This window comes from Labeo rohita, chromosome 25 (genome assembly GCF_022985175.1).
Source record: "Labeo rohita strain BAU-BD-2019 chromosome 25, IGBB_LRoh.1.0, whole genome shotgun sequence".
NCBI lineage: Eukaryota > Metazoa > Chordata > Actinopteri > Cypriniformes > Cyprinidae > Labeo > Labeo rohita.
This window is the reverse complement of record NC_066893.1, coordinates 23955988-23983946: the sequence shown is the minus strand read 5'-3', so window position 1 is coordinate 23983946 and position 27959 is coordinate 23955988. Positions and strand designations below refer to the sequence as shown.

Here is a 27959-nt window from a genome sequence, read left to right as displayed (position 1 = left end):
AAAAAAAAAAAAAAAAAAAAATACGCAGGGTGTTTTGGGTACTTCCAAACAGCCACATCCCTTTTCTAAAGTCGATCACTCCCTTCATTCACCTGCTGCTCTTGAACAGGTAACATTCTATGCAGTATTTTTAAGCATGGCTTTATTCTTATAAGCGTAATTTGAGTTTCAAAGCCTCATTTTGATGTAGATATAGACCGCCTAGGCTATTTAAAAAAATACACTGCATTTTTTTTTTTTAATCGCGACAGATTTAACCATGTACGGATACAGCAGAACTTCGTTGATCGTCATTCTTTTCGTGGGCTTCCTTTTCGCTTTATTTTATATTGACGGGAATTTTTGGAGTAAAACTACACCACGGATAATGAGGTAAGTGCCTCGTACATCAGTTAAAATGACTTTTGTTGTCGTGACCAAATTTATTTCGACTGATTCAGTCAAATAACATCGTATTTCTGACTTTGATGAATCCAGTGATGTTAACACATGAAGTACATTTTTAAATCATATTTTTTCATCGTCATTATCAGAATACTCATTGTCAATAATTTTAAAATAATGTTTTACATACAGTTTAACATTTCATATTCCTATAAAGCTAAAACGCAAATAAGACGTTATGTACAATGAAGGAAGTTTGATTATACAGACAATGGCAAAAAATTATTATCCGTTCCCTTGACAAGATTAAAAAATAACATATTTACATTTTTTAAAAAATATACATGCGTATTTGGCTTTTAATTCTTCCCAAACTGGAAATACCTGTTTTGCCTGCTTTTCCACATGAATGAACTACAGCCACCTTGTTAAAATGCTGTGTTATTTTTCAACCGCTGGGTTGAGCCCGTAGGGTAATTTTTGGTGTTATGTTTGTCAGTGTTGGGTTGTTTATGTGTTAGTTAGATGCTTGATCAGTCTCGTTGACAGCTGAAACCCTCTGACGTAATCCAGCCGTAATGAGGAGAGTAGCACTTAGCACCGTCAGTCTGGTGTTTTTTTTTTTTTTTGTTTTGTTTGTTTGTTTGTTTTGTTTTTTTCATGGGCAGGTTACGATGTCAATCACAGCATCTGTTGGGTTTTTAAGTAAACCCAAGCGGCAACCTTCCGGTTTCTCTCGAAACCAACACGGAAGTGACTCAAACTGCAATTCATCGACTGGCCGCTAGAGACTGGCTCCAAAAGGGAGTCATTCCCAATACACCCCATGTTAAAATTCCCAACTTTACAGCAGAAAAAAAATGTTTACAGGCTGGTACAAAAAGTGGTTTTGGTCTATATAGCTATTTTTGCCCTTCATGACAACTGTGAGGGGGTACATTTTTTTTATAACTCATCTGTTTAAATGATATTAAGCCTTAAAGTTCAGTATAAATAAGTGTGGCCACTAGAGTGACAGGTGGATTGCTGCCACTGTCACCACCGTCGAGCTAGACGGGCATTGTTTCAGCAATTAACTCCCCCCAAATCCTGCATTTTTGCCCATTTTCGATTATCTGGGAATGACGTGCTGCTAAGATGGCGATAGCCAGTTTCACTTACTTTGTGCTCCAATAATGCTTCTCAGAAACCTACGGCTTCGGACAAGCATAATGTGGAGTTACCTTATGTTAAACTTTAAAATATTAGACATTAAGTTTAAAAAATGACAGCTTAATTTTAGCTTTTCTGTGCCGGTTTGTGTATGTCTTTGTATATGTAAACTTTTTGGGTTAGCCCAACATGCATTCTGTATCACATTAACCCAGCCCTGTGGACTAAAAACAACCCAAATTGGGCAGTTTAAGGATTTTTAGGCTTTAGTATCCACCTTATTCTTCAGCATGAAAGTAAGCTATGGGCGAGATTTCCGGTTCATTAGCCACTATAGAGAAATAAAGAGAAGAATGATAATTCATTAAAATAATATAGTAAGACACCAATTTGCAATTTCAAGCTGTTTTGTACAACTGAAAATAGCTGGAGGTGGATGACACTGGAAGCCACACCCATAAATTTTTTGTTATGGAATATGCTTGTTGTTTCGCACTGAGTTCACAGTTTTAACACATTTTTGCTTTAATATAGTTTTAAGATCTGAGGTAAACAGTAATCTGTTGTTGCTTTCAGTATGGCTATTAGGCAGTGTTGGGGAGTAACTAGTTATATTTAACAAAATTACATAATTTAATTACAAAATAAATGTAATTGTAATTAGTTACAGTTACTGAGAAAAAATGTGTATGCTTTATTTCTTTAAGATTAATTTTTTTTTTCCAAGGCATTGTTAGATGCCAGTGTTTCCTGTCATGACTATACAAACATTTGATTTCAAAACCAGTATCATAGCTATTAAACTGTTTCTTATTATTTTAAATCTGTATTTAAATGATCTCAAAGTAAACAAGTCTGAATTTGTGGTGGCTGTTATTTATTTTTAATTATTACACAGCTCTGTGGAATGCTTGATTCTGATTGGTCAATCATGACATTCCAATGTCTGTTATTCCCCGATAACAACTGGTAAAAGCTAATAACACGGACTCATCCAGGCAACTTAAGTCGACGATATATGCTTGATAGTTTTTTTTGGTGGAAGCTTTGCGTTTGGTTAGTTAATGCAGTATTAAAACTCAATTCAATATTATGTGTACAGTTTCTTAATTCTGTCATCCTGGTATCATGGACTTGCTCTATTGTTTCATACAAACGCAGCTGCTGCCATTTTGTTTTGTACACTGTAATGGATTATAAAATAACTAACAGACTAGTACTGTAAGTACTAGTAGTTAATTATTTATGTGGTGAAATGTGCAATAAAAGTGGTATGACTGCACTGTATCCCTTAAATGTCTGTCTAGTTTGAACTTGCCACTTGCTAGCAACTGATTTCTTCATGGAAGCTTTGCGTTCAATTATTTCAACTCAGATCAGTGTTTCGTTTCTAATTATTTACTTTTATGGCAAGCAGCTGTGTAATAAGGGAGATAATGTACATCCAGCCAGTTGTTATCGCAAAATAAAGATGTATATTATCCCTTACTTATTATAATCTTAAATCAAGTGATAAAGGATTCTGAATGTCTGACAGCTATCAGTGTTGAGTGCTACTGTAAGGTTAACTCTGCCTGGTTTAAATGTTTCAAAATGATTAACAGTTAAAAATATTTGAAATTTTAAAAAGTATTCAAAAAGTAATTAAAAGTTGATTGGTGGAGAAAAGATGGCGGCGTGAGAAGTTGTAAAGTTTTCTGCTCTGCATACTTCTTATTACTTACGGCTTATTTAGCACTTTTCTGTTTGTTTCTGCAAGTTCTGTTTGCGAACTTTAGTAAAACAAGAGCTGATATTAGGATGCTGGCGATATGCAGAGCATGGACGGCGCCGTCTCGGACCAGGGAGATATCAGAGAACTCCTTGGCGGAATTAGATCTGAGGTAGCCGCGCTCAAAGTGGAGATGAACTTAAATCATCTATCTCTGTGGTAAAAAACTAAAAAATTGTTAGCGCAAGAACAGAAACTGAAAGATGTGCAAGAATCCCTTACCGACGTAGATTGCCATGTTACTGCCCTAGAGTATACATGCTTGGCACTGCCGAAAGACAACGAAAAACTGAAGGCCAAACTCGACGATTTGGAAAATCGGTCCAGGAGGAACAACATCCGTGTGATTGACATCCCCAAAGGCTCCAAGGGATCTCACCTTTCTGCATTTATTGAAACACTGTTACTCACTGTTACTTACAAAAAGCCTGACGTGGACAGGGCTCACCGCTCCCTAGCACCCCTGCCGAAACCTAATCAAGCCTCCAGAACCTTCATCGTGTGAATGCATCACTACCAGACGAGGAAACTGATTTTCCGTCTGGCAAGGGAAAAGGGACAGGTGTTATACAAAGGAGTGCGTATACACTTCTACCCGGATGTCAGCGCCGAGGTGACAAAGCAGAGAGCGGCTTTTTACCAGGTTAAGGCCCAACTCAGAGGAGCGGGCATTGAATTCGACTGGCTTTTCCCTGCACGCCTACAGATTAATCATTTTGGAACAAGACATTTTTTTGACTGTCTGCAACGGGCTCTGGAATTTGTGAAGGGAATTGCCCCCCCTTCAGCGAGTGAGTAGATGCACATCACAGCAGAGAATGTGTCTTTATTCTTGCTTTTTCTCTCTGCTGAGGTCGGGTGACCTTATGGTTCGAGAGGATGAAGAACTGAAGAGACTAATTTAGGTTTGGTCTAATCCATATTCTTCAATTTAAATCAATTTAAATGTCACTTGCTTCTGTTGGCAGTATTTAGTTCCAATGGAGCAGAAACACAAGCTGGTGAGTTATGGTTTGTTGTTTGACGTTATTAATGTCGTTTGTGACAAGGGTGGGGGAGTTGGGTACAATTACATGGCTTTTTTTCTTTCTTTCTTTTTTCTCTCTTTTCAGTTTTTATTATATATTGATCTGTTGATCGGATTCGGTCAAGGTGCTCATGTGGTTTGTCAGAGCGGAACAATTTTCGCTCATTTACGGCAATTAAACGCAGACAGTATTTTTCTGCAAGAAACCCACATTCTTACTCAGATGTAACTAAACTTAGGCGGAGTTGCAGGACAGGTTTTTCATTCGAGTTTCAATGCAAAAGGCTTGTCTCATCAGAAAAAAACATTTCTTTCAGTGACTCCTATGGTCGCTATGTGATTGTTGCCTGTTGGAACAAGTCCAGTCATGAAATTTCCTCGCTCCTAAATATTCCACAGTCAACTGTCAGCTGTATTATAAGAACGTGGAAGCGTCTATGAACGACAGCAACTCAGCCACGAAGTGGTAGGCCACGTAAACTGACGGAGCGGGGTCAGCGGATGCTGAGGCGTGTAGTGCGAAGAGGTCACCAATTTTCTGCAGAGTCAATCACTATAGGCCTCCAAACTTCATGTGGCCTTCAGATTAGCTCAAGAACAGTGCACAGAGAGCTTCATGGAATGGGTTTCCATGGCCGAGCAGCTGCATCCAAGCCATACATCACCAAGTGCAATGACGCCTTTTCTGGAGTGATGAATCGTGCTTCTCCATCTGGCAATCTGAGGGCAGTTGCCAGGAGAACGGTACTTGTCTGACTGCATTGTGTGTGACCTCACAAATGTGCTTCTGGAAGAATGGTCAAAAATTCCCATAAACACACTCCTAAACCTTGTGGACAGCCTTCCCAGAAGAGTTGAAGCTGTTATAGCTGCAAAAGGTGGACCAACGTCATATTGAACCCTATGGATTAGAAATGGGATGTCACTTAAGTTCATATGCGAGTCAAGGCAGGTGAGCGAATATTTTTGTCAATATAGTGTGTGTGTGTATATATATATATATATATATAGCCTATGCAGTCTATATCTACATCAGAATGAAGCTTTGAAGCTCAGATTACGCTTATAAGTGTCAGAATAAAGCCATGTGTAAGGATGCTACCTGTTGAAGAGCAGCAGGTGAATGAAGAGAGTGACTGTAATACTTGATATGTTTAATTTGCCATGTAGCATCTTCCCAATATCCTCGTGATATTTTGTTTTCCTCAGGAAGCAAGAACACGCAGGTCATTTTGACATTTTATCATGTCAGGCCTTTTAGGTTGGCTCTCAGAGAAACATTGGAAATATCAGAAGAATCACCTTTGCAGTGGAATTCACAATATATGCGAATAAACCACTTTATATGAATATATTATTATATACTGTTACTGATAATTAATAATAGTATGATAAGACCCCTTCATTGTCACTTTAGTTATGGAGAATAGTTATGGAGAGTATAATCATTAATCTTTTATCATGGTGTCAGTGATGATGGCATCTTTTTCCAGATCAACCGTGATTTTCTTTCCAACTAGTTTGAAGATGTTCTCTGGACTCACACCATGTGGTTCAGCCGCCTTTATCGTCATCATGTCTAGAGCAGCAATTTAGCATATTAGAATGATTTCTGAAGGATCGAGTGACACTAAAGACTGAAAATAATCCTGAAAATTCAGCTTTGCGGCACAGAAATAAATTACATTTATAAATATATTTGAATAAAAAACAGTTATTTTAAATTGCAATAATATTTAAATATCTTGCTGCTTTTACTGTATTTTTGACTAAATAAACGCAGCTTTGGTGAGAATAAGTGACTGCATTCAAAAACATGAAAAACTGGGTGTCTCTCTGTAACCTTCTAGAGATGCATTTGAGAAACCTGAGAACAATAGAAATCAAATAAAGGATCAACAGCTATCAAACTCACCAGGAATTAGCGTTTTATTCATGGGAGTCACTCTGAATCCACTCATTGGATACTAAAGCTGAAGAGCATAAGAGAATAAGAACATTTTCTTTCCCTGATCTAGAAAAAAGACACAAGCCATTTTTTTAAATCATTCATTCAGAGGTATAACTGAGTTTGTGCCACGCTGAAGTGATCAGAGGAATTGTGAGCAACCTGATCTGGTGTTGTCTGAACTTTTCTGCCTGGCGTTTCTGCAGGTCGTCCAGCTTATCTTTTGACACGTACATGTTTGCTGGCTTAGTGTTTTGGCAGGTACAGTGTGTTGGATTCTCATTGAAAAGACCCAATACTGAGACATGTAACAAACAACAAATGAAAATCAGAAACAAGGATGTTACCACTTCATGGCTGCTCATAAAAAAAAATTAACCTAGCTTGATTTGAATGGATTTCTGGGTCATGGTAGTAATTTGAGAATCTTGAGGAACTTGTGTGACTGGGGGGGAAAAAACTAATTTGACTACAGTTTTCATGGACTTGATTGTATGGTGTTGTTCCAGCCGCAATGTCTCAGAAATAAAACCTATTTCTAAAATAGAAATTTCGCCTGTTACCTTTTATTGCATGTCATGGCGTCACGTGTAGTTAGAACACAATGTAACACGTAAGGCTTCTTTAACTTATTACCACTAATGTGATTTAATTCAGGTGTGAGAAGATATTTCATACAATTCACTCCTGCTTCAACTTTATTTGGTTACAGACAATAAGTCCATGCAAATTGTATTCAAATTATTTTTTTTTTCCCACTCACACAAGTTATTCAAGATCCTCAAATTGCTACCGTGACCCAGAAATTCCAGATTTTCCCAAAACGTAGTAGGTTCATTTCTTTTTGATGAGCAACCATGATGTGGTAACATCCTTGTTTCTGATTTTCATCTATTGTTTGTTACACGTCTCAGTATCGGGTCTTTTCGCAATGAGAATCCAGCACCCTGTACCTGCCAAAACACTAAGCCAACAAACCTGTTTGTGTCAAAAGATGAGCTGGACGACCTGCAGAAACTCATTCATATGTCTGACTGAACTATTTAAAAAAATGTCTTTTTTCTAGATCAGGGAAAGAAAATTATGTTCTTATTCTTGTCCCCGCCAACAACCCCCTTCAATATCCGATGAGAGCTGGTTAAAAGTTTGGAATAATTAAGAATTTTTAATTAGGTTTGTTGGCTTAGTGTTTTGGCAGGTACAGGGTGATGGATTCTCATCGTGAAAGACCTGATACTGAGACGTTCCAGGTTTTGGGAAAATCTGGAATTTCTGGGTCACGGTAGCAATTTGAGGATCTTGAGAAACTTGTGTGAGTGGGAAAAAAATAATAATAATTTCAGTACAATTTGCATGGACTTATTGTCTGTAACCAAATAAAGTTGAAGCAGGAGTGAATTGTATCAAATATCTTCTCACACCTGAAATAAATCACATTTGTTGTGACACGCAATAAAAGGTAACAGGCGAAATTTCTATTTTAGAAATGGGTTTTATTTCCGTGACATTGCGGCTGGAATAACACCATACAGACAATAAGTCCATGCAAACTGTAGTCAGAGTTTTTAATGTTTTTGAATGCAGTCACTTATTCTCACCAAAGCTGTGTTTATTTAGTGAAAAATACAGTAAATGCTTAAAAATGTAATTTATTTCTGTGCCGCAAAGCTGAATTTTCAGGATCATTTTCAATCTTTAGTGTCACACGATCCTTCAGAAATCATTCTAATATGCTAAATTGCTGCTCTAGACATGCTGACGGTAAAAGTGGCTGAACCACATGGTGTGAGTCCAGAGAACATCTTCAAACTAGTTGGAAAGAAAATCACGGTTGATCTGGAAAAAGATGCCACCATCATTGACACCATGATAAAACGCTGATGATCATACTCTCCATAACTATTCTCCATAACTAAAGTGACAATGAAGCGGTCTTATCATACTATTATTGATTATCAGTAACAGTATATAATAATACATTCATATAAAGAGTTTTATTCGCATATATTGTGAGTTCCACTGCAGAGGTGCTTCTTCTGATGTTACTGATGGTTTCCAAAGTTTCTCTGAGAGCCTACCTAAAAGGCCTGACATGATAAAATGTCAAAACGTGTTCTTGCCTGTTGAGGAAAACAAGATATCACGAGGATATATACATATATATACACTGTGTGCAGAATTATTAGGCATGTTGATATTCTGGTCATATTTTTTTTCCAAACACATTTTACCAATTCCAAACCACATCAGTCTTAGTAACTACTGTTAATTTTGTATTTAATCATTTATATGTGATGTATAATTGTCCGTGAAGGCTGGAAGTGAAAAACTCCTTATATTCAGGTGTGCAGGATTATTAGGCATGTTTTCGTTTACAGCTAAAATGAGCCAAAAAAGATATTTAACCCAGACTGAAAAGTCCAAATTATTAAATGCCCATGAGAAGAATGCAATACTAATGCATTACAAGAATTTGCAAAGTTAAGGCTTGACCATTGGACAGAGAAATGCTTGTTGAGTCTGCATGGTCAGAAAAAACAGGTGGAGAAGAAAAGATGCATGTTAACTGCAAAAGAATTAGGAATTAAGGTGAAGAATTAGGTGTGACACCATCAGGAACCGTTTAGTCTCCAGCGCCACCATTTTCCAGAACTGCAACCTACCTGGAGTCTTCAGAAGTGCAATGTGTCAGGTTCTCAGAGACTTTGCTTGGTAAAAAATCCTAAAAAATGCCCCTTACTTAATAAGAATAACAAGCTGACGTGTTGTGAAATACATGAAGACAGTTTTTTTATATGCTTTAGAGACAGATAAGTTGAGAGTGACTCTTGAAGGACAAGCATCACATCCTCTTGTGCCTCTGATTCAAGAATTTATCTTCCAAAATCTGGCAGTAAGTTTTGGGAGTTCATGTTTAGTCTCTTATCCTGAAAAGTCTGACTTGCAGAGATGGACTAAAATGAACTCCCAAAACTTACTGCCAGATTTTAGAAGATAAATTCTTGAATCAGAGGTACAAGAGGATGTGATGCTTGTCCTTCAAGAGTCACTCTCAACTTATCTGTCTCTAAAGCATATAAAAAAACTGTCTTCATGTATTTCACAAGACGTCAGCTTGTTATTCTTATTAAGTCAGGGGCATTTTTTAGATTTTTTACCAAGCAAAGTCTCTGAGAACCTGACACATTGTACTTCTGAAGACTCCAGGTAGGTTGCAGTTCTGGAAAATGGTGGCGCTGGAGAACTGGAAACGGTTCCTGATGGTGTCACACCTAATTCTTCACCTTAATTCCTAATTCTTTTGCAGTTAACATGCATCTTTTCTTCTCCACCTGTTTTTTCTGACCATGCAGACTCAACAAGCATTTCACTGTCCAATGGTCAAGCCTTAACTTTGCAAATTCTTGTAATGCATTAGTATTGCATTCTTCTCATGGGCATTTAATAATTTGGACTTTTCAGTCTGGGTTAAATATCTTTTTTGGCTCATTTTAGCTGTAAACGAAAACATGCCTAATAATTCTGCACACCTGAATATAAGGAGTTTTTCACTTCCAGCCTTCACGGACAATTATATATCACATATAAATGATTAAACACAAAATTAACAGTAGTTATTAAGACTGATGTGGTTTGGAATTGGTAAAATGTGTTTGGAAAAAAAATATGACCAGAATATCAACATGCCTAATAATTCTGCACACAGTGTATATAACAAAATACATCCGTACATCATGTACGGATGCCGCAGAACTTTGTTCATCGTCATTCTTTTCATGGGCTTCCTTTGCGTGTTATTTTATATTGACGGCGATTTTTAATCGATTTATAATCAATGTAATATAGATTTCTGCATGGTGGAATTGAGTCTGAAACTAATTAATGGAAAGACCATTTTCTGTAAGCCCAAGGCTCAACAGAGAGACAGAGGAGACAAAATTTTAGTTAAAAAATAACATATACATAGCCCCTGCCCCTTTGAGGTCCGACGCTAAAGTGCCCTTGCGGTCCGGTCTACGTGACCCCGATCCACGATTGTGCCCTCGTAAAGCCGTTTCGCCCCTGACCCTTCGGAGGTCTGTGCACGCCACTGGCTGAAACAATCCTCAGACGTAATCCAGCGGTTGCCGGTTGAGCGCGGGTATATCCTTTCCAGGAAAGACCAGCACTTAGCACCGTCAGTTTGGTGTTTTTAGTTTGTTTGTTTGTTTGTTTGTTTTTTTTTTTGTTTTTTATGGGCAGGTTACGGTCACAGCATCTTTTAGTTTTGAGTAAAACCCAAGCAGCAACCTTCCGGTTTCTCTTGAAACTAACACAGAAGTGACTCAAACTGCAATTCATCGACGGGCCGCTAGAGACTGGCTCGAAAACGGAGTCAATCCCATAGACACCCCATGTTAAAAATCCCAACGTTACAGCAGAAAAACATGTTTACAGTCTGGTCCAAAAAGTGGTTTTGGTCTATATAGCTAATTTTGACCTTCGTGACAGCTGTGAGGGGATTGAATTTTTTTTCTATAACTCTTTTGTTTAAATGATATTAAGCCTTAAAGTTCAGTATAAATAAGAGTGTGGCCACTTGACTGACAGGTCGATTGCCGCCACTGTCACCACCGTCAAGCTAGATGGGTGTGGTTTCAGCAATTAACTCTCCCCCAGTTCCCCCTCTTTGCCCAATTTCGATTATCCAGGAATGACGCGCTGCTAAGATGGCAACGACCGGCTTCGGTCACTTTGGGCTTCAATAATGCTCTTCAGAAACCTATGGGTGAAGCCACAGACACTGTTTTTACAGTCTACACTGAAACCAAATGCCTTTTCTAGAAAAGTCTGTTTACTTGATAGCCATATTTGCAAAGCCTCAGTTAAGCCAACGCGCATGTGCAGTCCTTACCGCGTGTTCCAGAAACTCGAAATTAGGATTTTTCCCACCTCCTACTTGGAAATAACGTCTGGAACATCACTTTAAATTGGATGTCCAATCTGTGAACTCAGGGCAGATCGATCAACCCCAACTTCAGCGTGATACGTCATTTGACGTCACTGCTTCCAACGAGCATATGTGGAGTTACCCTATTTCAAACTTAAACATTTTAGATGTTACGTTTATAAAATGACACCTTAATTTGAGCTTTTTGGGCAGCAGTTTTCAAAATGAAAGGGAGCATTTTATTTTTTTCTTCTGTTTTTGTCATAACTGACAAAAATATGTTATGGTTATGTGTGAATGACTGGAACTCACTTAAGTTGGAAGTGGGACATTTCAACTCAGATGTTTCCTCTTCCGACCTTGTTCCGACATACTGCGCATTGCACTTTCTCCTATTCTTAGTAATATTTGTGTACCATCTTTGTATATGTAAACTCTTTAGATTAGCCCAACATGCGTTCTGTACAGGGGCGGATCTACCGGGGTGGCATGGGGTGGCAACTGCCACCCTAAGAAAAAGCTGTGCCACCCCAGGTGCCACCCCAGAATTATGACCAAATAAAAAATAAATGTAAGCAGTGTTTCATGTGCTATTTTTCAGCCGCAGCGATGACAGCGTAACGCAAAATAATGGGAAAAAGCACGTCTTTCAATAAACTGTTCACAATGGTTGCACGCGCACGCAGCGCGCCCAGTGTATTCGACTTCATTAACAAATTACTCTTATGACTCTTTCTTTCTGAGTCAAAAACACAAAGCGCGGCCCAGTTCACTAACTAATTATCAGTGTTGGGGAGTAACTAATTACATGTAATGGAATTACGTAATTTAATTACAAAATAAACGTAATTGTAATTAGTTACAGTTACTGAGAAAAAAAATATGTAATTAAATTACAGTTACTTTTGAAAAATGCCAGTGATCACGAAGGGGATTACTGAATTTATCTGAATTTTTTGACACCCCCACCCCCACTTACAGATTTAATTGACTTCTTTCTAAAATGAGACATCAATGTTTCAGGAGTTTAGGACACGTGCTTATTCGATAACTGTTTTATTTCCTATTTGGGTTTATGCATAAACTTATTTTTTAAGATTGTTTTTTTCCAAGGCATTGTTAGATGCTAGTGTTTTCTGTCATAACTATGCAAACATTTGATTTTGAACCCAGTATCACAGCTATTAAACTGTTTCTTGTTATGATGTTATTATCTTGTTATGACATATAGTGCGGTGACCCGAGTTCGATTCCCGTCTCGAGGTCCTTTGCCGGTCCCGCTCCCCTCTCTCCTCCCAGCTCTTTCTGGTCATCTCTCTACTGTCCTATCACAATAAAAGGCATAAAAAGCCCAAATAAGTAAAAAAAAAAAAAAAAAGTCTGAATTTGTGGTGGCTGTGCTTTAAATTAAATTAATACACAGCTCAGACTCATTAGGGGGGGACTTAAGTCAGTGCTATACACTGTAAAAAATAAAAAACACAATTTGTTGAGTCAGCTTAAAATAATTTGTTACACTGCTGCCTTAAAATCTTAAGTTCAGTCAACTAAAATAAGTTTATTCAACTTGAAATGTTAAGTTGTACTAAGTAACAACTTAGATATTTGTGTTTGCTAAACTTAACAGATGGGTAAGTAACTCAGCTGCCTTAAAATTTTAAGTTGATTCAACTCAAGTATCTAAGTTGTCACTTAGTATAATTTAACATTTCAAGTTGAATAAACTTTTTTTGAGTTGACTGAACTTAAAATTTTAAGGCAGCCAGGTTACAAATTATTTTAAGTTGACTCAACAAATTGTTTTTTACAGTGTATGCTTGATAATTTTTCTTGGCGGAAGCTTTGAGTTTGGTTAGCTAATAAAATATTAAAGCTTAATTCAATATTATGTGGACAATTTCTTAATTCTGTCATCCCGGTATTGTGGACTTGCTCTATTGTTTCATACAAACGCAGCTGCTGCCTTTTGTTTTTGTACACTGTAATTGATTATGAGAGAACTAACAAACTAGTACTGCTACTTAATTATTTATGTGGTGAAATGTTGTGTAAGAAAACTGGTATGACTGAAATGTCTAGTTTGAACTTGCCGTTTGCTAGCAACTGATTTCTTTGTGGAAGCTTTGCGTTTTCAAATATTTCAACTCAGATCAGTGTTTCGTGTCTAATAATTTTGACACGAAACATCTAAATAATCTATCAAGCAGCTGTGTAATAAGTGGGATAATGTACATTCAGCCAGTTGTTATCGCAAAATAAAGATGTATGTTATCCCTTACTTATTATAATCTTAATTATAAAGTTATAAAGGATTTTGAAAGTCTGACAGTATCAGTGTTGAGTGCTACTGTAAGGTTAACTCTGCCTGGTTTAAATGTTTCAAAATGATGAACAGTTGAAAATATTAGAAATTTAGAAAAGTAATCAAAAAGTAATTAAAAGTAATAAGTTACATTACTTTAATAAAGTAATTGAAAAGTTACACTACTTATTACATTTTAAATCAAGTAATTTGTAGTCTGTAACCTATTACATTTCCAAAGTAACCTTCCCAACACTGCTAATTATTTTACATTTGTTTGTGAATCAGATAATTACTGCTTCTCGGCTAACTCAGAAGTCCTCTGAGAAATCTAATCCCGTCTGGATATGTCTGAGATTCATTGCGCAATTGTTTGGTGATCCGATTCTCTGACCGCTCGCTCCACTTTCATCATGGATATACTGTAGGCCTTTTTGCCGTATCCGACGAAACAATAACATGAAATCAATAAGAAGATGGCAACGGATGATCACGGAAACTGATAGTAGAGTTAGGTAGAAATCTGGCCATATTGCAGTTTTCTCGATTGTTAACAAAATCGGCTCACTTTCCCAAACCCTTCATTCAGCGCTTAAAACAAAGACGCATTTCTCAAAAAGTTAAACATTAAGTAGCAAAACTGATGACACACCAATCAGAATCTCTGCATCCAACAACAGAGAGAAATGAACAAAACATCTACATGTTTTATACTTACACATACAGTATAATTAAACAGTGCAGTACCAGTATATTAGATGACGGAAAGTTCACTATTCTATATGTACAGTAAACTGTAGCACATGTTGTACACCTTCAAAAGTGTGACTGTCAAATTTTATTTGTAACCACTTTATACAGCCTACTGCACTTTTTTTAAAAAAATTGAGAAATTACTAGATATATAGTCTTGTGTCAGGAGACCAAGAAACTGCTATAGTTACATTTAAGAATACCTGTGATAACTAGATAGAAAAGTTTGAAAGACAAAGTCTTGTTTAAAAACAAATAGTTTGGTCAGATGTTCTAGATGTTTGCTAAGGTGTTGCTGTCAGGCGTCGTGCGCGGGAAGGAGGAGCAAGGGCGAGGAAATGATGAACACTTATTAGAATAATCCAAAACGGGAACAGGAACAAACTGGAACAGCAGGGAAAACACATACCAACACGACAAAAACTAACATAAATGACATTAGCAACAACATAAAAACAAACACTGAACAAGGAACTGAATCAAACTTATATAAGACAGCTAATTAGACAAGGACAGGTGGGAGTGATAAACCAATGACGACTTAACAAGCAACGGAACAGGAAAGACCAAATAAGGACACAAGAGGGACAAAACCAACAAAACAGTCTACAGGGGTGTGACAGTTGCCAGTTAGTTGCTAGAATATTCTGGGTGGTTGCTAAACTCTTGCTATGCAGTTGCTGGGGTGTTGCTAGATTATATGATTGATAGTGTGTTCTGGGTGATTACAGACATTCCCACCTCTGTTAATAACACATCAAACAGTGTTTCCAAAACGTATCCAGTTTCAGTGCTTTGAAATTATTGTCTTTCTTTCTAATGTTAGAAAATTAACATTAAATCATCAACATTAACATCTTAAGCTTGCACTAAAACGTGATTTATACCATCTTAGTAATTTAATAGAGCCACATGTCTTTTTGATGGGAATGCAATATTTGTAAACACAACTGTGTGACTATAAATCCCCAAAAACTATGCATGGGGGCTTGCTTTGGTGTTGCCACCCCTCATAGATCCCATGCCACCCCTGTGCCACCCTAAATTTTATTTTCTAGATCCGCCCCTGGTTCTGTATCACATTACCCAGCCCCGCAGGCTAAAAACAACCCAAATTGGGCAGTTTAAACCCAGAATATTTAGATTCCAGCTACAAGCAATTTGGGTGTCCAAGCCAGATGCGACGCGATACCACGGCGTGATAGAATCAATCAAATATCACAGCCAATCAAAAGCGTGTGTGGGCACTCTCTTTGTAGAAACGAACTGCAATCGCAACGAAATGTATACTTTTATAATCTAATTAATAAGAATTAAATCTTTTTAAGATTATTAAATGTACATACTGAGTGACAGATGCCATCTATGGAATATGCTTGATGGTTCGCATTGAGTTTGCAGTTTAAACGCACATCTTTGCTTTAATTTTTTTTCCAAATCCGAGGTAAACTGCTGTTGATTTCAGTATGGCTATTAGGTCACACAAAATGATATTCAAACTCACTTTAGAGACATTTAACTTTGTCATATAGTTTCTACTGTATGTTGTTGTTCCAGCCGCGACGTCGCGGAAATAGAAACCGTTTGTAAAATAGAAATTTCGCGTGTCTCGAAATTAGGACAAAAACTTTGATCAACATGGTAAAGATACCTTTTATTGCGTGTCTCGGCATCGCATGTAACGTTAGTTAGGACACGGTGCAGGTAAGGCTTAGCATCTTTAACTTACCACAAAAGTGTTTTAATTCTAGTGTAAGAAGATATTTGATACAGTTCACTCTTGCTTAAGTTTTATTTGGTTAAAGACAATAAGTTCATGCAAATTGTACTCAAATTAGTTGTTTTTTTTCTCTCCCCCCACTCACACAAGTCTCTCAACATTCTCAAATTGGTACCATGAACCAAAGATCCCAGATTTTCCCAAACCAAAGTAAGTAGGTTCATTTCCTTTTAATGAGCAACTCTGAAGTGGTAGCTTCCTTGTTTCTGATTTTCATCTATTGTTTGTTACACGTCTCAGTATCGGGCCTTTTCGCAATGAGAATCCAGCACCCTGCACCTGCCAAAAAACTAAGCCAGCAAACCAGTATGTGTCAAAAGATAAGCTGGATGACCTGGAGAAACGCCGGACAGAAGAGTTCAGACAACACCAGATCAGGTTGCTCACAATTCCTCTGATCTCTTCAGTGTGGCACAAACTCAGTCATACCTCTGAATGAAAGATTTAAAAATATGGTTTGTGTCTTTTTTCTAGATCAGGGAAAGAAAATGATGTTCTTATTCTCGTCCCCGCCAACACCCCGCTTCAGTATCCGATGAGAGGATTCAGAGTGACCCCAATGAATAAAACGCTCATTCCTGGTGAGTCTGATAGCTGTTGATTCTTTATTTGATTTCTAATGATCTCAGGTTTCTCAAATGCATCGCGTGCAGTGAGACATAAACTACTGGTAGAAATTTGAAATAATTAGGAATTTTTAATGTTTTTGAATGCAATCACTTATTCTCACCAAAGCTGCAGTTATTTGGTCCCACATACATACATAAAATAAAGTAAAAAACTAGTATAGTAAAATATTAACTAAAGCTGAATTTTCAGGATCATTACTCCAGGCTACAGTGTCACATGATCCTTCAGAAATCATTCTAAATTATGCTGATTTGCTGTCATTAAAATGTTTAGGGTAAGTGCAATTTAAAAAAAAGTACAAAGAACTCCATTCTTTTATTCAGCACGGGAGTAAAACTATATTAAAAGTGCAAGTAACAACAACTTTGCGTCACAGTATAAAATTGCATTTTAAAACATATATTCAAATATAGAAGTTTATTTTAACTGTATATTTAAAATATCTCACAATATTACTGTAGTTTTAATCAAATAAATGCAGCTTTGGTGAGAATAAGTGATTTAATGTCTTTAAATCCTAATTAGTCCAAACTTTTGACTGGTAGTATATAGGAATAAAAAGTAGTATTCATTTTAGTGTTGCTATTATTGTTTTTCAAATTCATTATGACATATTAATGCACATCTATCTATATTAATTAAAGAAATGTATCATTATTTAAGGTCTAGCACTGCAAACACAAAAGAGAGCGGTTTACAAGGTTTGTCCTGCTGAATATGGTTTTCTCACTAAAGGTGGCGGTTTTTATGTTATAGTGATCTCAGCTGATTTGTTTCAGACGGTCTCTGTATGGGGGTCTACTGTTCCTCCTGTTCCTTTCCTTCTTTTAATAGATGCTAATAATAATAATGTGATCTTTTGATCAAAAGTTCTTAATATGGGTGGTTTTTTAAAAGAGTCAACAAGTGTGAAGTGTATAAAATGAGCTCACAGGATATGAAACCTCTCCAGGTATCTCTAAGGGTGCAGAAAGGAGTGCTCTCAGTGCTGAATGTTCAGGAAGGAGAGAAGGTGGATGGCCAGAATGAGAAACATTTAAACATTTCATCCAACAGCCTCCAACAGCTTAATGACCTGCTGAGCAGACTGACCTACACCAGCACCATCTACCACATCAAGACTGAAGACCTTGGTATGTAACCTCTGACTTAAAGAACAGTTAACCTAAATTTGACCGTTTACTCTCACTTTTTTTGAAGGACATTTCGAAGGAACCACAAAAACGGTTTGCACTACAAACCAGTGTGTTATAATAGAAAGCAATTTGCAATATCAGGCAGCAAAACAAGCTGTTTTATACAGCTAAGAATAGCTGAATGCTTTTGAGACTGGAAGCCAGACTCATAAACTTTACAAATCCACATCCACTCTTATGGGAAGAAAAAGGTGGATACTTTGCATGCTAAATGTCTTTTCAGCAGTCTCTAGTAACTGATTAACATTTTTAAGACCTCTGACATTTTTGCGCACTTACTTCCTGTTGCGTGCACATGCTCTCAAACGGCCAAGACCACAAGTGTGGGTATTTGGTCAATATAGTCATATATTGAGTCATGAGTCATATTGATCATTTTTATGATACTTTTAGGTCAAAAGCATCATAAATCATATACTTTTAAAACATTAATCCGAATGTACTGACTTTATTTATGCGTTCATTTCCTCAGCTTATTTTACTTTTGAGAACCATGAGGTCATATTCCCGATCGAGATCAGACGTTTGTCGGTTCCTGTTCTGTTTGACCCGGGACAAGGTGAGCTCAAATACTCATACTTACACTGTAAAAAAATAAAATAAACAATAATAATACAAATACTTGTACATTGCAAATAAAATAAATAAATAATACTACCACAACCACTAATTCGTGAAATTTACGGTAAAAACCCAGTGGTTTGCCGTGGTTGCCAGAACTTTACCATAACAAATATGGCAGCAACATTTTTAGCTCTTCCAGTAAAATACAGTACATTTTATTAAAATCAGAATCAGAATTAGCTTTATTCGCCAAGTGTGCGCAAACACACGAGAAATTTGTTATGTTTTTTAAGGTGCTCCTGGTACATGCATGCATGCATACATACATACATATCTGACATGAGAGCAGAGAAAACATTTAAATATAAAAAAAAAAACTTAAAATAAATAATAATGTGTATGAATCTGGAACAGAAGATTTATGTACAGATTTGTGCATTGTTTACTCTATATACAGCTGTATAAATAAGAGATGTGCGTGTGTATTCACATAATAATATGGAGAAAGAGACAATAATTAGAAATGGAGAAAGAAATACAGAAATGAATTGTAGAACCTAGGTAATGATTCATGTTTTAGCTGTTTAAGCTGGAGATGGCATTTGGGAAAAAGCTGTTTTATGCCTAGATGTTTTAGTGCTCAGGGATCTGTAGCGTCTGCCTGAGGGGAGAAGTGCAAACAGGTTGTGTCCAGGGTGAGAAGGGTCTTGGATGATGTTTCCTGCTGATTCTTTACTGATAACAGCTGAGTAAAACTGTGTCATCAGTGCCTGTGGTAGATTGAACTTTTTCAGTTTGGGGTTTTTTCACAGTGGAGTCAATGTGAATGTCCCACTTCAGGTCCTGGGAGATGTTAGTTCCTAGGATTTTGAATGAGTCCACTGCAGCCACAGTGCTGTTCATGATGGTGAGAGGGGCGAATGCAGGGGGGTTTCTCCGGAAGTCCACTGTCATCTCTACAGTTTTAAGTGTGTTGAGCTCCAGGTTGTTGTGACTGCACCAGAGAGACAGCTGCTCAACCTCCTGTCTGTAAGCAGATTCGTCGCCATCCCGGATGAGACCGATGACTGTGGTGTCATCTGCAAACTTCTTTAGAGGTGCAGTCATTTGTGTAGAGGGAAAAGAGCAGTGGGGAGAGAACGCAGCCCTGGGGAGCTCCAGTGCTGATGGTGCGGGTGCCGGATGTGAGTTTTCCCAGCCTCACTAGCTGTTGCCTGTCTGTCAGGAAGCTGGTGATCCACTGACAGATGGAGGTGGGTACAGAGAGCTGTGACAGTTTATTCTAAAGGATATCTGGAATTATGGTGTTGAAAGCAGAGCTGAAGTCCACAAACAAAATCCTTGCATATGTCCCTGGTTTGTCTAGATGTTGAAGGATATAGTGCAATCCCGTATCAACATCATCAACAGACCTGTTTGCTCGGTAAGCAAACTGCAGGGGGTCCAACAAGGGTCCAGTAATGTCCTTCAAGTAGGCCAACACCAGTCTCTCGAATGACTTCATGACCACAGATGTTAAAGCAACAGGTCTGTAGTCAGTAAGTCCTGTTATTTTTGGTTTCTTGGGTACAGGGATGATGATGGAACATTTAAAGCAGGATGGGACTATACATAGCTCCAGAGATCTGTTGAAGATCAATGTGAAGATGGATGATAGCTGGACAGCACAGGCTTTAAGGCAGGCTGGAGAGACACTGTCTGGGCCTTTGGCTTTCCTTATCTTCAGCTTCCTGAAGACTTTGCAAACATCACCTTCACAGATCTTAAGGGCAGGTTGAGAAACAGTAGCGGGGAGGGAGGGGGAGGGTGTTGATGGCTGTGTTGTGGGACAGTCTGGGTGGGTCTAGGGTGTCAGACCAGTCTTTTGTTTTTCAAACCTGCAGTAAAACTCATTCAGGTCATCAGCCAGTTGTTGATTGGCCTCATTGCTGGGGGATGGGCTCTTGTAGCTGGTGATGGCTTTCAGGCCGTTCCACACTAATTTCGAGTAATTTCTTGAAAGCTGTTTTTTTTTTTAGCTTTATAGAGTAGTTTAACTTTGCCACTCTTATCTCTCTATTCAGTGTGTATTTTGCCTGTTTGTACAAGGCTTTGTTCCCACTCCCATAGGCGTCCTCTTTGGCCTGGCGAAGATGTTTGAGTTTTGCACTGAACAAAAAGGTTTGTCGTTGTTAAATGTTTAATAAGTCCTGGTGGGTACACACATGTCCTCACAGAAACTGATGTAGGATGTCACAGTGTCAGTGAGTTCATCCAGATCAGTAGCTGCAGCCTCAAAAACACTCCAGTCAGTAAGTTCGAAGCAGGCTTGTAAATCCCGCTCTGCTTCAACAGTCCATCTCTTTACAGTTCTTACTACAGGCTTAGCAGATTTAAGTTTCTGCCTGTAGGCTGGTAGAAGATGAACTAAACAGTGATCAGAGAGTCCCAGCGCTGCACAGGGGACAGAGTGGTATGCATCCTTTAAAACAGTGTAGCAATGGTCCAGTATATTGCTGTCTCTGGTGGGGCATGTGATGTGCTGTCTATATTTAGGCAGTTCGCGGGTGAGGTGAGCTTTATTAAAATCAACGAGAACGATAATGAAAGAGTCCGGGTAATGCTGCTCTGTGTGTGTGATCTGGCAGAACCTGATTTTACCAAGTACGACATGTTCCCGGATCAACATCTATGTTGACCCTGGAACAACATTGGGATTAACCAATCTGCTTTGAAAAAAGAGTTTATAGTTTTTGTGAAGTTTATGTTTACAATCAGTGTTTGGTGCTTGTACATCATTGTCATTCATCTATCATTTCCTCTGATTTTAGGGATTACTCATGGGTAAGGTTAGGTTTAGGTGTAGGGATGTGGTCAAGATTACATTTTTGGATTAAAATGTTGTTCCAGGGTCAACAAAATATGTTGACCCAGGAACACATCTAACAGGGATCATCTAGGACATCTAAAGCAAAACCAGGATGTGCGTGTGATCTGATCAGCCAACAGTTCTAGCGCCGTGCTTACATGCATGTCAGGAGGAATGTACACACTCACCAGAATAAACGAGGAAAGCTCCCACAGCAAATAAAAAGGCTTACAGTTAATAAAGACAGCTTCCAAGTTTAGGCAGCACACCTTCTTTAAAACGGTAACCTCTGTACACCAGCCTTCATTGATATAAAAACATAATCCATCACCTCTCGTTTTCCCCGAAAGCCTCTGTGACGCGGTCCGCTCTGATCAGCAGGAAGCGCGCTGTCTGGAATGGTTCCGTTTAGCCAGGTCTCCGTGAAGCAAAGCGCAGCAGAGTTTAAAAAGTCCTTGTTTGTGTGGGTGAGGAGTCGTAGTTCGTCTGATTTATTTGCAAGGGAGCGGAGATTCGCCAGATGAATACTCGGCAACGGAGCAGGGGCGGATATAGAAAAATTTTTTTAGGGTGGCAAAGGGGTGGCATGGGGTCTATAAGGGGTGGCAACACCAAAGCAAGCCCCCATGCATAGTTTTTGGGGATTTATAGTCACACAGTTGTGTTTACAAATATTGCATTCCCATCAAAAAGACATGTGGCTCTATTAAATTACTAAGATGGTATAAATCACATTTTAGTGCAAGCTTAAGATGTTAATGTTGATGATTTAATGTTAATTTTCTAACATTAGAAAGAAAGACAATAATTTCAAAGCACTGAAACTGGATACGTTTTGGAAACACTGTTTGATGTGTTATTAACAGAGGTGGGAATGTCTGTAATCACCCAGAACACACTATCAATCATATAATCTAGCAACACCCCAGCAACTGCATAGCAAGAGTTTAGCAACCACCCAGAATATTCTAGCAACTAACTGGCAACTGTCACACCCCTGTAGACTGTTTTGTTGGTTTTGTCCCTCTTGTGTCCTTATTTGGTCTTTCCTGTTCCGTTGCTTGTTAAGTCGTCATTGGTTTATCACTCCCACCTGTCCTTGTCTAATTAGCTGTCTTATATAAGTTTGATTCAGTTCCTTGTTCAGTGTCTGTTCTTATGGTGTCGCTAATGTCATTTATGTTAGTTTTCGTCATGTTGGTATGTGCTTTCCCTGCTGTTCCAGTTTGTTCCTTTTCCCGTTTTGGATTATTCTAATAAAATAAGTGTTCATCATTTCCTCGTCCTTGCTCCTCCTTCCCGCGCGCGACGCCTGACAGCAACACCTTAGCAAACATCTAGAACATCTGACCAAACTATTTGTTTTTAAACAAGACTTTGTCTTTCAAACTTTTCTATCTAGTTATTACAGGTATTCTTAAATGTAACTATAGCAGTTTCTTGGTCTCCTGACACAAGACTATATATCTAGTAATTTCTCAATTTTGCGAAAATGCAGTAGGCTGTATAAAGTGGTTACAAATAAAATTTGACAGTCACACCTTTGAAGGTGTACAACATGTGCTACAGTTTACTGTACATATAGAATAGTGAAATTTCTATCATCTAATATACTGGTACTGTACTGTGTAATTATACTGTATGTGTAAGTATAAATCTTGATCACAATATTATTACATAATATTATTAAGATATAAAGTGTACTAACCATAAAAACACAGGTGATATAAAGTCATATGAGGGGTCAAAGGTCATGCACATAAGTGCAAAACAGTCATAGTATGTACATGACATGAATATAATGCAAATATGAATTTAACAACACAAAACCTAAATGTATGCAACTTGTTTAAGAAACACTTGTTTAAATGAAAAATAGGAAATTCTAGGTGACACTTCCAAAAACTTTTTTTTTAAATAACATCCTATTTGATTTTTATTTAGTATTTAACTTTTTCAAACAGTTTCCAAAGGTGTTGTTAATTGCAATGTTTTTGCAAGTTTTGTTAAACGTAGCATTTTTACACACTTTTCTTAGAGTGCAATATACGCTTCTGAATGGTTATTTAGTGTTATTTATACACTATTATAGTATTTATTAATATTTTAAATAGCATTAATTTTCTTACTCTGTGCTCCAAATGATTATGCAAGTGACATTTCAGTATAGGATTTCAGTAAAATTAAAAATTCAGATTTTAGTTTTTCATTTTTTTATTTTAATTTGAGTAATTTTGTTATGCGCTTTTGTGATTTTGTTTAATCACAGTATCATGTGAACACAATCACCACACTGACCTGTTGCGGGCACACAATTTTCTTTCTCTCTCTCCATAGATGTAAACTCTCAGGTGACTGTACTAGTTAAAGCATTTTTGCGATACAAAGAGCTAAACGTCCTCATCAACAGTATCCGTTGGAACTACCCAAAAATAAAGATCATTGTTGCGGATGACAGTCTGAACCCAGAGAAGGTGGTCGGTGACAATATAGAGCACTACATAATGCCCCCGGCACAGGTACAAACATCTCGTTTTTAAAAATGAATATTAGTTTATTTTTCTTGAAGTGTAAAGCTTGTTTTCATTGTTTGGCTTTGCAGGGCTGGTTTGCAGGCAGAAATCTGGCGGTGTCGCAGGTCACCACTAAGTATTTTCTGTGGGTGGATGACGACTTTGTGTTTCTGAATGAGACGCGTATTGAGAGCTTTGTAAACATTATGGAAGCCGTTCCTGAACTAGATGTGGTAATGATGTCAATTCTATCATCATCTTTGCTGAATAGAAATAATAATTTCATTAAAAGCAACCTTACTGATTCCAAACTTTGGAACAGTAGAGTATTTACATATACATGTTGCAAAAAAGAAACATCTCAATTTCAACTGCTTTGATTTCCAGCAAAATTTGTGACATGGAAGTATTTGTATTAACAGAGACATTATAATTGTGAATTGCATACTGTCTGTAAACCTCTGAATTATGGAATGTTTCACAGGTGCATGTGCAATAATGTTTATAATTTATTAAAATAGGAATAACATTGTTCAAATCAATAGAGATCTGTACTGTGTCCAATAAAGACAAGATAAAGATCTCATTTTTATGTTTGCAACCTTGGCTGATTATGACCTTCTTTTTTATGTAGTTTATTCTTTCATTTTCTCCATCAGATTGGTGGTCAGGTAGAAAGTAATCAGTTTTCCTTTAAGTTGCAATACGAGGAAGGGAGCAGTGAGGAAGGCGGCTGTATCACACGTGTCAGTGGTACTCACGCGCCCCTACCGGGTTTCGACGGCTGCTTCTTTGCAGATGGAGTCGTCAACTACTTCCTGGGCCGGACGGAGGCTGTGCGGAGGGTCGGTTTTGACCCGTTCCTCAAAAGAGTGGGCCACACTGGTAAGTGGACCTTAAAACATTCAGAAGTCACTCGATTCATTTTGGATGAGGTCTGTTATTAAACTATCCTAGAAAGACCTGCTTGAAGTAAAACAATACGTTTTGACATACTATCTTCATCCACTATCATGTAATGGTATCCAGGCTTAGGTCACAGGTAATTTAAAGCATGGGCGTAGTAGAGACAATACAGTCTATCTTGTTTTTTTTTTTTGTTTTTTTTTGTCCAGGACAGTTTATGAGTCAGACACTGACATATGTAAATGAAGTGTATTCATGATCCATGGTCGACAATCCATGGAAATGTCATGGAGATAATAAGCGTTTGACCAACAAAAATAAGAATCCGTTTTTCTTTTTGTTTTCCCAACTATGTACAGAATTCTTCGTTGACGGACTTGGAGATTTATTAGTTGTCACCTGCAAAGGTCTCAGAATTGGTCACCAAAAGCGCAGTTCCACAAACAAGTACCGTTTCTTCAGGCATCCTCCAAAAAGTGATTCAGAGGCAAAAATGGCCCATCATTTTTTCAAGAACCATCTGAAATGCATGAAATACTAAGGAGAATTTCAGGTGAAATATGCCATTCTTCAAACCTTATAAATCATTGCATTTTTTTATTTACTCTATAAGTCAAAGGTTTGGATCTACTTATTCATTTCAAAGCTTTTGAAATGAAACCTCTACATTTGACCATTTTTATTTATTCATTTATTTTTGCACAAAATAAAAATGTCAATTTAAGGTTACAATTCTTACTTTTTGCAATTGCAGTTTTGTATTTCTCAATTCTGACTTCTTTTTCAATATTCAGAAACTACAAAACTACAAAAGAACACAAATGGAAGAATAAGAATTATATAGTGTACAAAACATGACAAAAGTGTAAGCTGCTAAATATCAAAGCTGAATGAAGGCAAACAGGTTATGCTGTGATTTAGCAGTGTATTCTTAGAACATACTTTGTTAGCTGGGATAGTACATAACCAAGTGAAATAAAAACAAGTGTTGCAGTTTGTGTAAATCACCTGCAGTTCAGTTTACATGCTTGAGGTAGATTATAGCTATATTATTAATACCAGTTAATGGTGTAGCCTGCATATTATTTATTTAAATGAGAGTTTGTAATTTATTGTTTGAAATCTACAGGACTGCAAAGTGTCTGTTGCTACCAAAACGTCAAAGTGTCATCAGTCCTTTACCTTTGTGTTTCTATTTACTTGTTCACTGTTGTCACTTTTATAAACTACACTGTTGTGCCAATAAAGAGTCAAAGCTCTACTGTCATTGTATTTTTTTTTAAATATAATATATATATATATATATCTTTACGTGATCAGTGAATTCTGACTCCTGCTTGCGCTTTACAGAGCAGAAGCTTTGGAGCGGTGCAGACCATGCACTGGCATAAATGCGACCACGTTAAATTTTAGCTAAATAAAACATATTTTCAGAAGGCATGAAGTTTTGGTGGGTGATTGGCATACTAGACAAATAAAAGTTTGATCATACATTGCTAGTGTTGATCAGGCAGGCTTTGGTTTACTTTTGTTCATTTTTGTTTATCCATGATTTCAATTAAGAATATTAAGGTTACAAATTACCGCACTCGCTTTTACCTTAAAAAACATATGGCGAATGTTTCCCTCTCTGTCAGTTGCAGCGTCCACGTGATATATGGCCTCACCCATGGATCGCGGAACCGGGGGGGCCGCCCGGGCCTGGGCCCGGGTAACTTTTGAGGTCTGGTGCAAATTATGACATACAAAAATACATAGGCTATAGACTCATATGGATTATTCATTAAAAGGTCGCGATGTCGATTCAAACACACGCAATCTTATTGCTATATGATGATGATTTCGCCACGTCTATAAAACCTTTGAAATCGCAATCACATCGGAATATTTAAACCTGCTTTTGCGCAACCGCTGATCCAGAGAGAGCTCCGGTCATGTAAGTTAAGATTTATGTTTAAACAAGCTTCACGACCAGGATACCCGGTATAGGTTACATTTCTGTGTTGCAAACACTGAATAATAATTAAAGTATTTGGATAAATGTTCATTAGAGCCCAGCACGGGCCTCGTATATATTTCCTAGCCCGGCCCTTGTCCGACAGTTTATCAGAATTATCGGCCCGAGCCCGTCTTTTTCTGTTTCATTTATTGAAATAGTTCAGTTTTGTAATGGCAAAATGATTTTATTTCGTTTCATTCTTTTGTTAAGTTAATTTAGAAAAACGTTTGGAGCATTTTTGTTCATTAAATATAGCCTAAAGTTTTTGTTGTTTAAAGTAAGGACTGTTTGATCAATTTTGCCTTCTCAAATCATCACGACTTGCTTAAAATAAAATCTATAGATATAGGCCCAAAAGAGTTCAAGTATAAAACAATGTTAGTTGCAACGTTAAACTTAGAGAAATGTGCGCTATTAGACGCCTACCCAAATTTGTGCGGAGAGGGGAAGCTAAAGGCGCATTGCAGGATATTGAGGCGCCAGCGCGATGACTTGCATTTTTTTTCCAGTGGAAACAATTTAAAATATTCCGTCATTTTTGCTCATAATACATCTTTCGCAACTGTTAAGGGTCAACTTTTATTTGTGTGCACTCACAACATCAACAAAACGTTGCAAAAGGTGCTTTTATTAAATAAAGAAAACAAACATGATGTGCTTTCTGTTGCCTCAACAGGAGCGCTTCACAAAAATGAACCGAAACTCAGCAAATACATACCTCACAGACATGATACATATATCTATAGAAAGCTTGAAATTATTAATTAACGAAATAAAACAAATACTCTGTCACAAAAACTCTTTCAATATGTAATCTGTAAAGATGCATTTCTCTAAAGGCGAGTCCAGAGAGGAGATGGTGAGTCAGGATCGGCAACTTCATCCTTGCGACACTGAAAACACTGGTTTATTAATAAATAATTCAAATATCTCCTTATTTCCCCCGACACATTCATTGTAATTACGTTTGGCGCTTGAACGCGGATCTCTTCCAGCTGCGCTGATTTGCTGCTGCTGGCGGCTTTCCGAGCCGGTCTCGAAAGTGAAAACAAAAGTGAAGTCTCGTGGTATTTCCACCAGCGCGGAAATTGTTTTCATCATCATAATTGCTGTATGTATAAAATATCAAAATAAGGAGAAGCCTAAAACAGACCCGAAGCCCGGACTCGTTTATAACATTTTAGACATTTATAAATGGACTCATTTATAAAATTAAATAAAACATTTTTAACTAATAACTATACTATTAATATTGT

General features: G+C 37.5%; 1 protein-coding gene across 4 annotated transcripts; it reads left to right on the top strand.

The window, feature by feature from the left end:
• Positions 1-25963, top strand: LOC127156353 (beta-1,4 N-acetylgalactosaminyltransferase 2). Of its 4 annotated transcripts, XM_051099138.1 has the most exons (13): positions 248-372; positions 3296-3466; positions 3559-5286; positions 16138-16197; positions 16288-16425; positions 16522-16628; positions 17341-17378; positions 17630-17810; positions 18346-18432; positions 23623-23804; positions 23888-24031; positions 24458-24683; positions 25064-25963. In XM_051099138.1, the coding sequence occupies exons 3-13, from the start codon at positions 5249-5251 to the stop codon at positions 25243-25245; spliced, it is 1383 nt and encodes a 460-aa protein (XP_050955095.1). In that variant the 5' UTR covers positions 248-372; positions 3296-3466; positions 3559-5248; the 3' UTR covers positions 25246-25963. The 4 variants fall into 4 exon arrangements, with proteins under 4 accessions (XP_050955092.1, XP_050955093.1, XP_050955091.1 ...); XM_051099135.1 differs by lacking the exons at positions 3296-3466; positions 3559-5286 and adding an exon at positions 1-109 and having other exon boundaries at positions 252-372; XM_051099136.1 differs by lacking the exons at positions 3296-3466; positions 3559-5286 and having other exon boundaries at positions 116-372; positions 25064-25257; positions 25499-25963.
• Positions 25964-27959: the final 1996 nt, after the last annotated feature.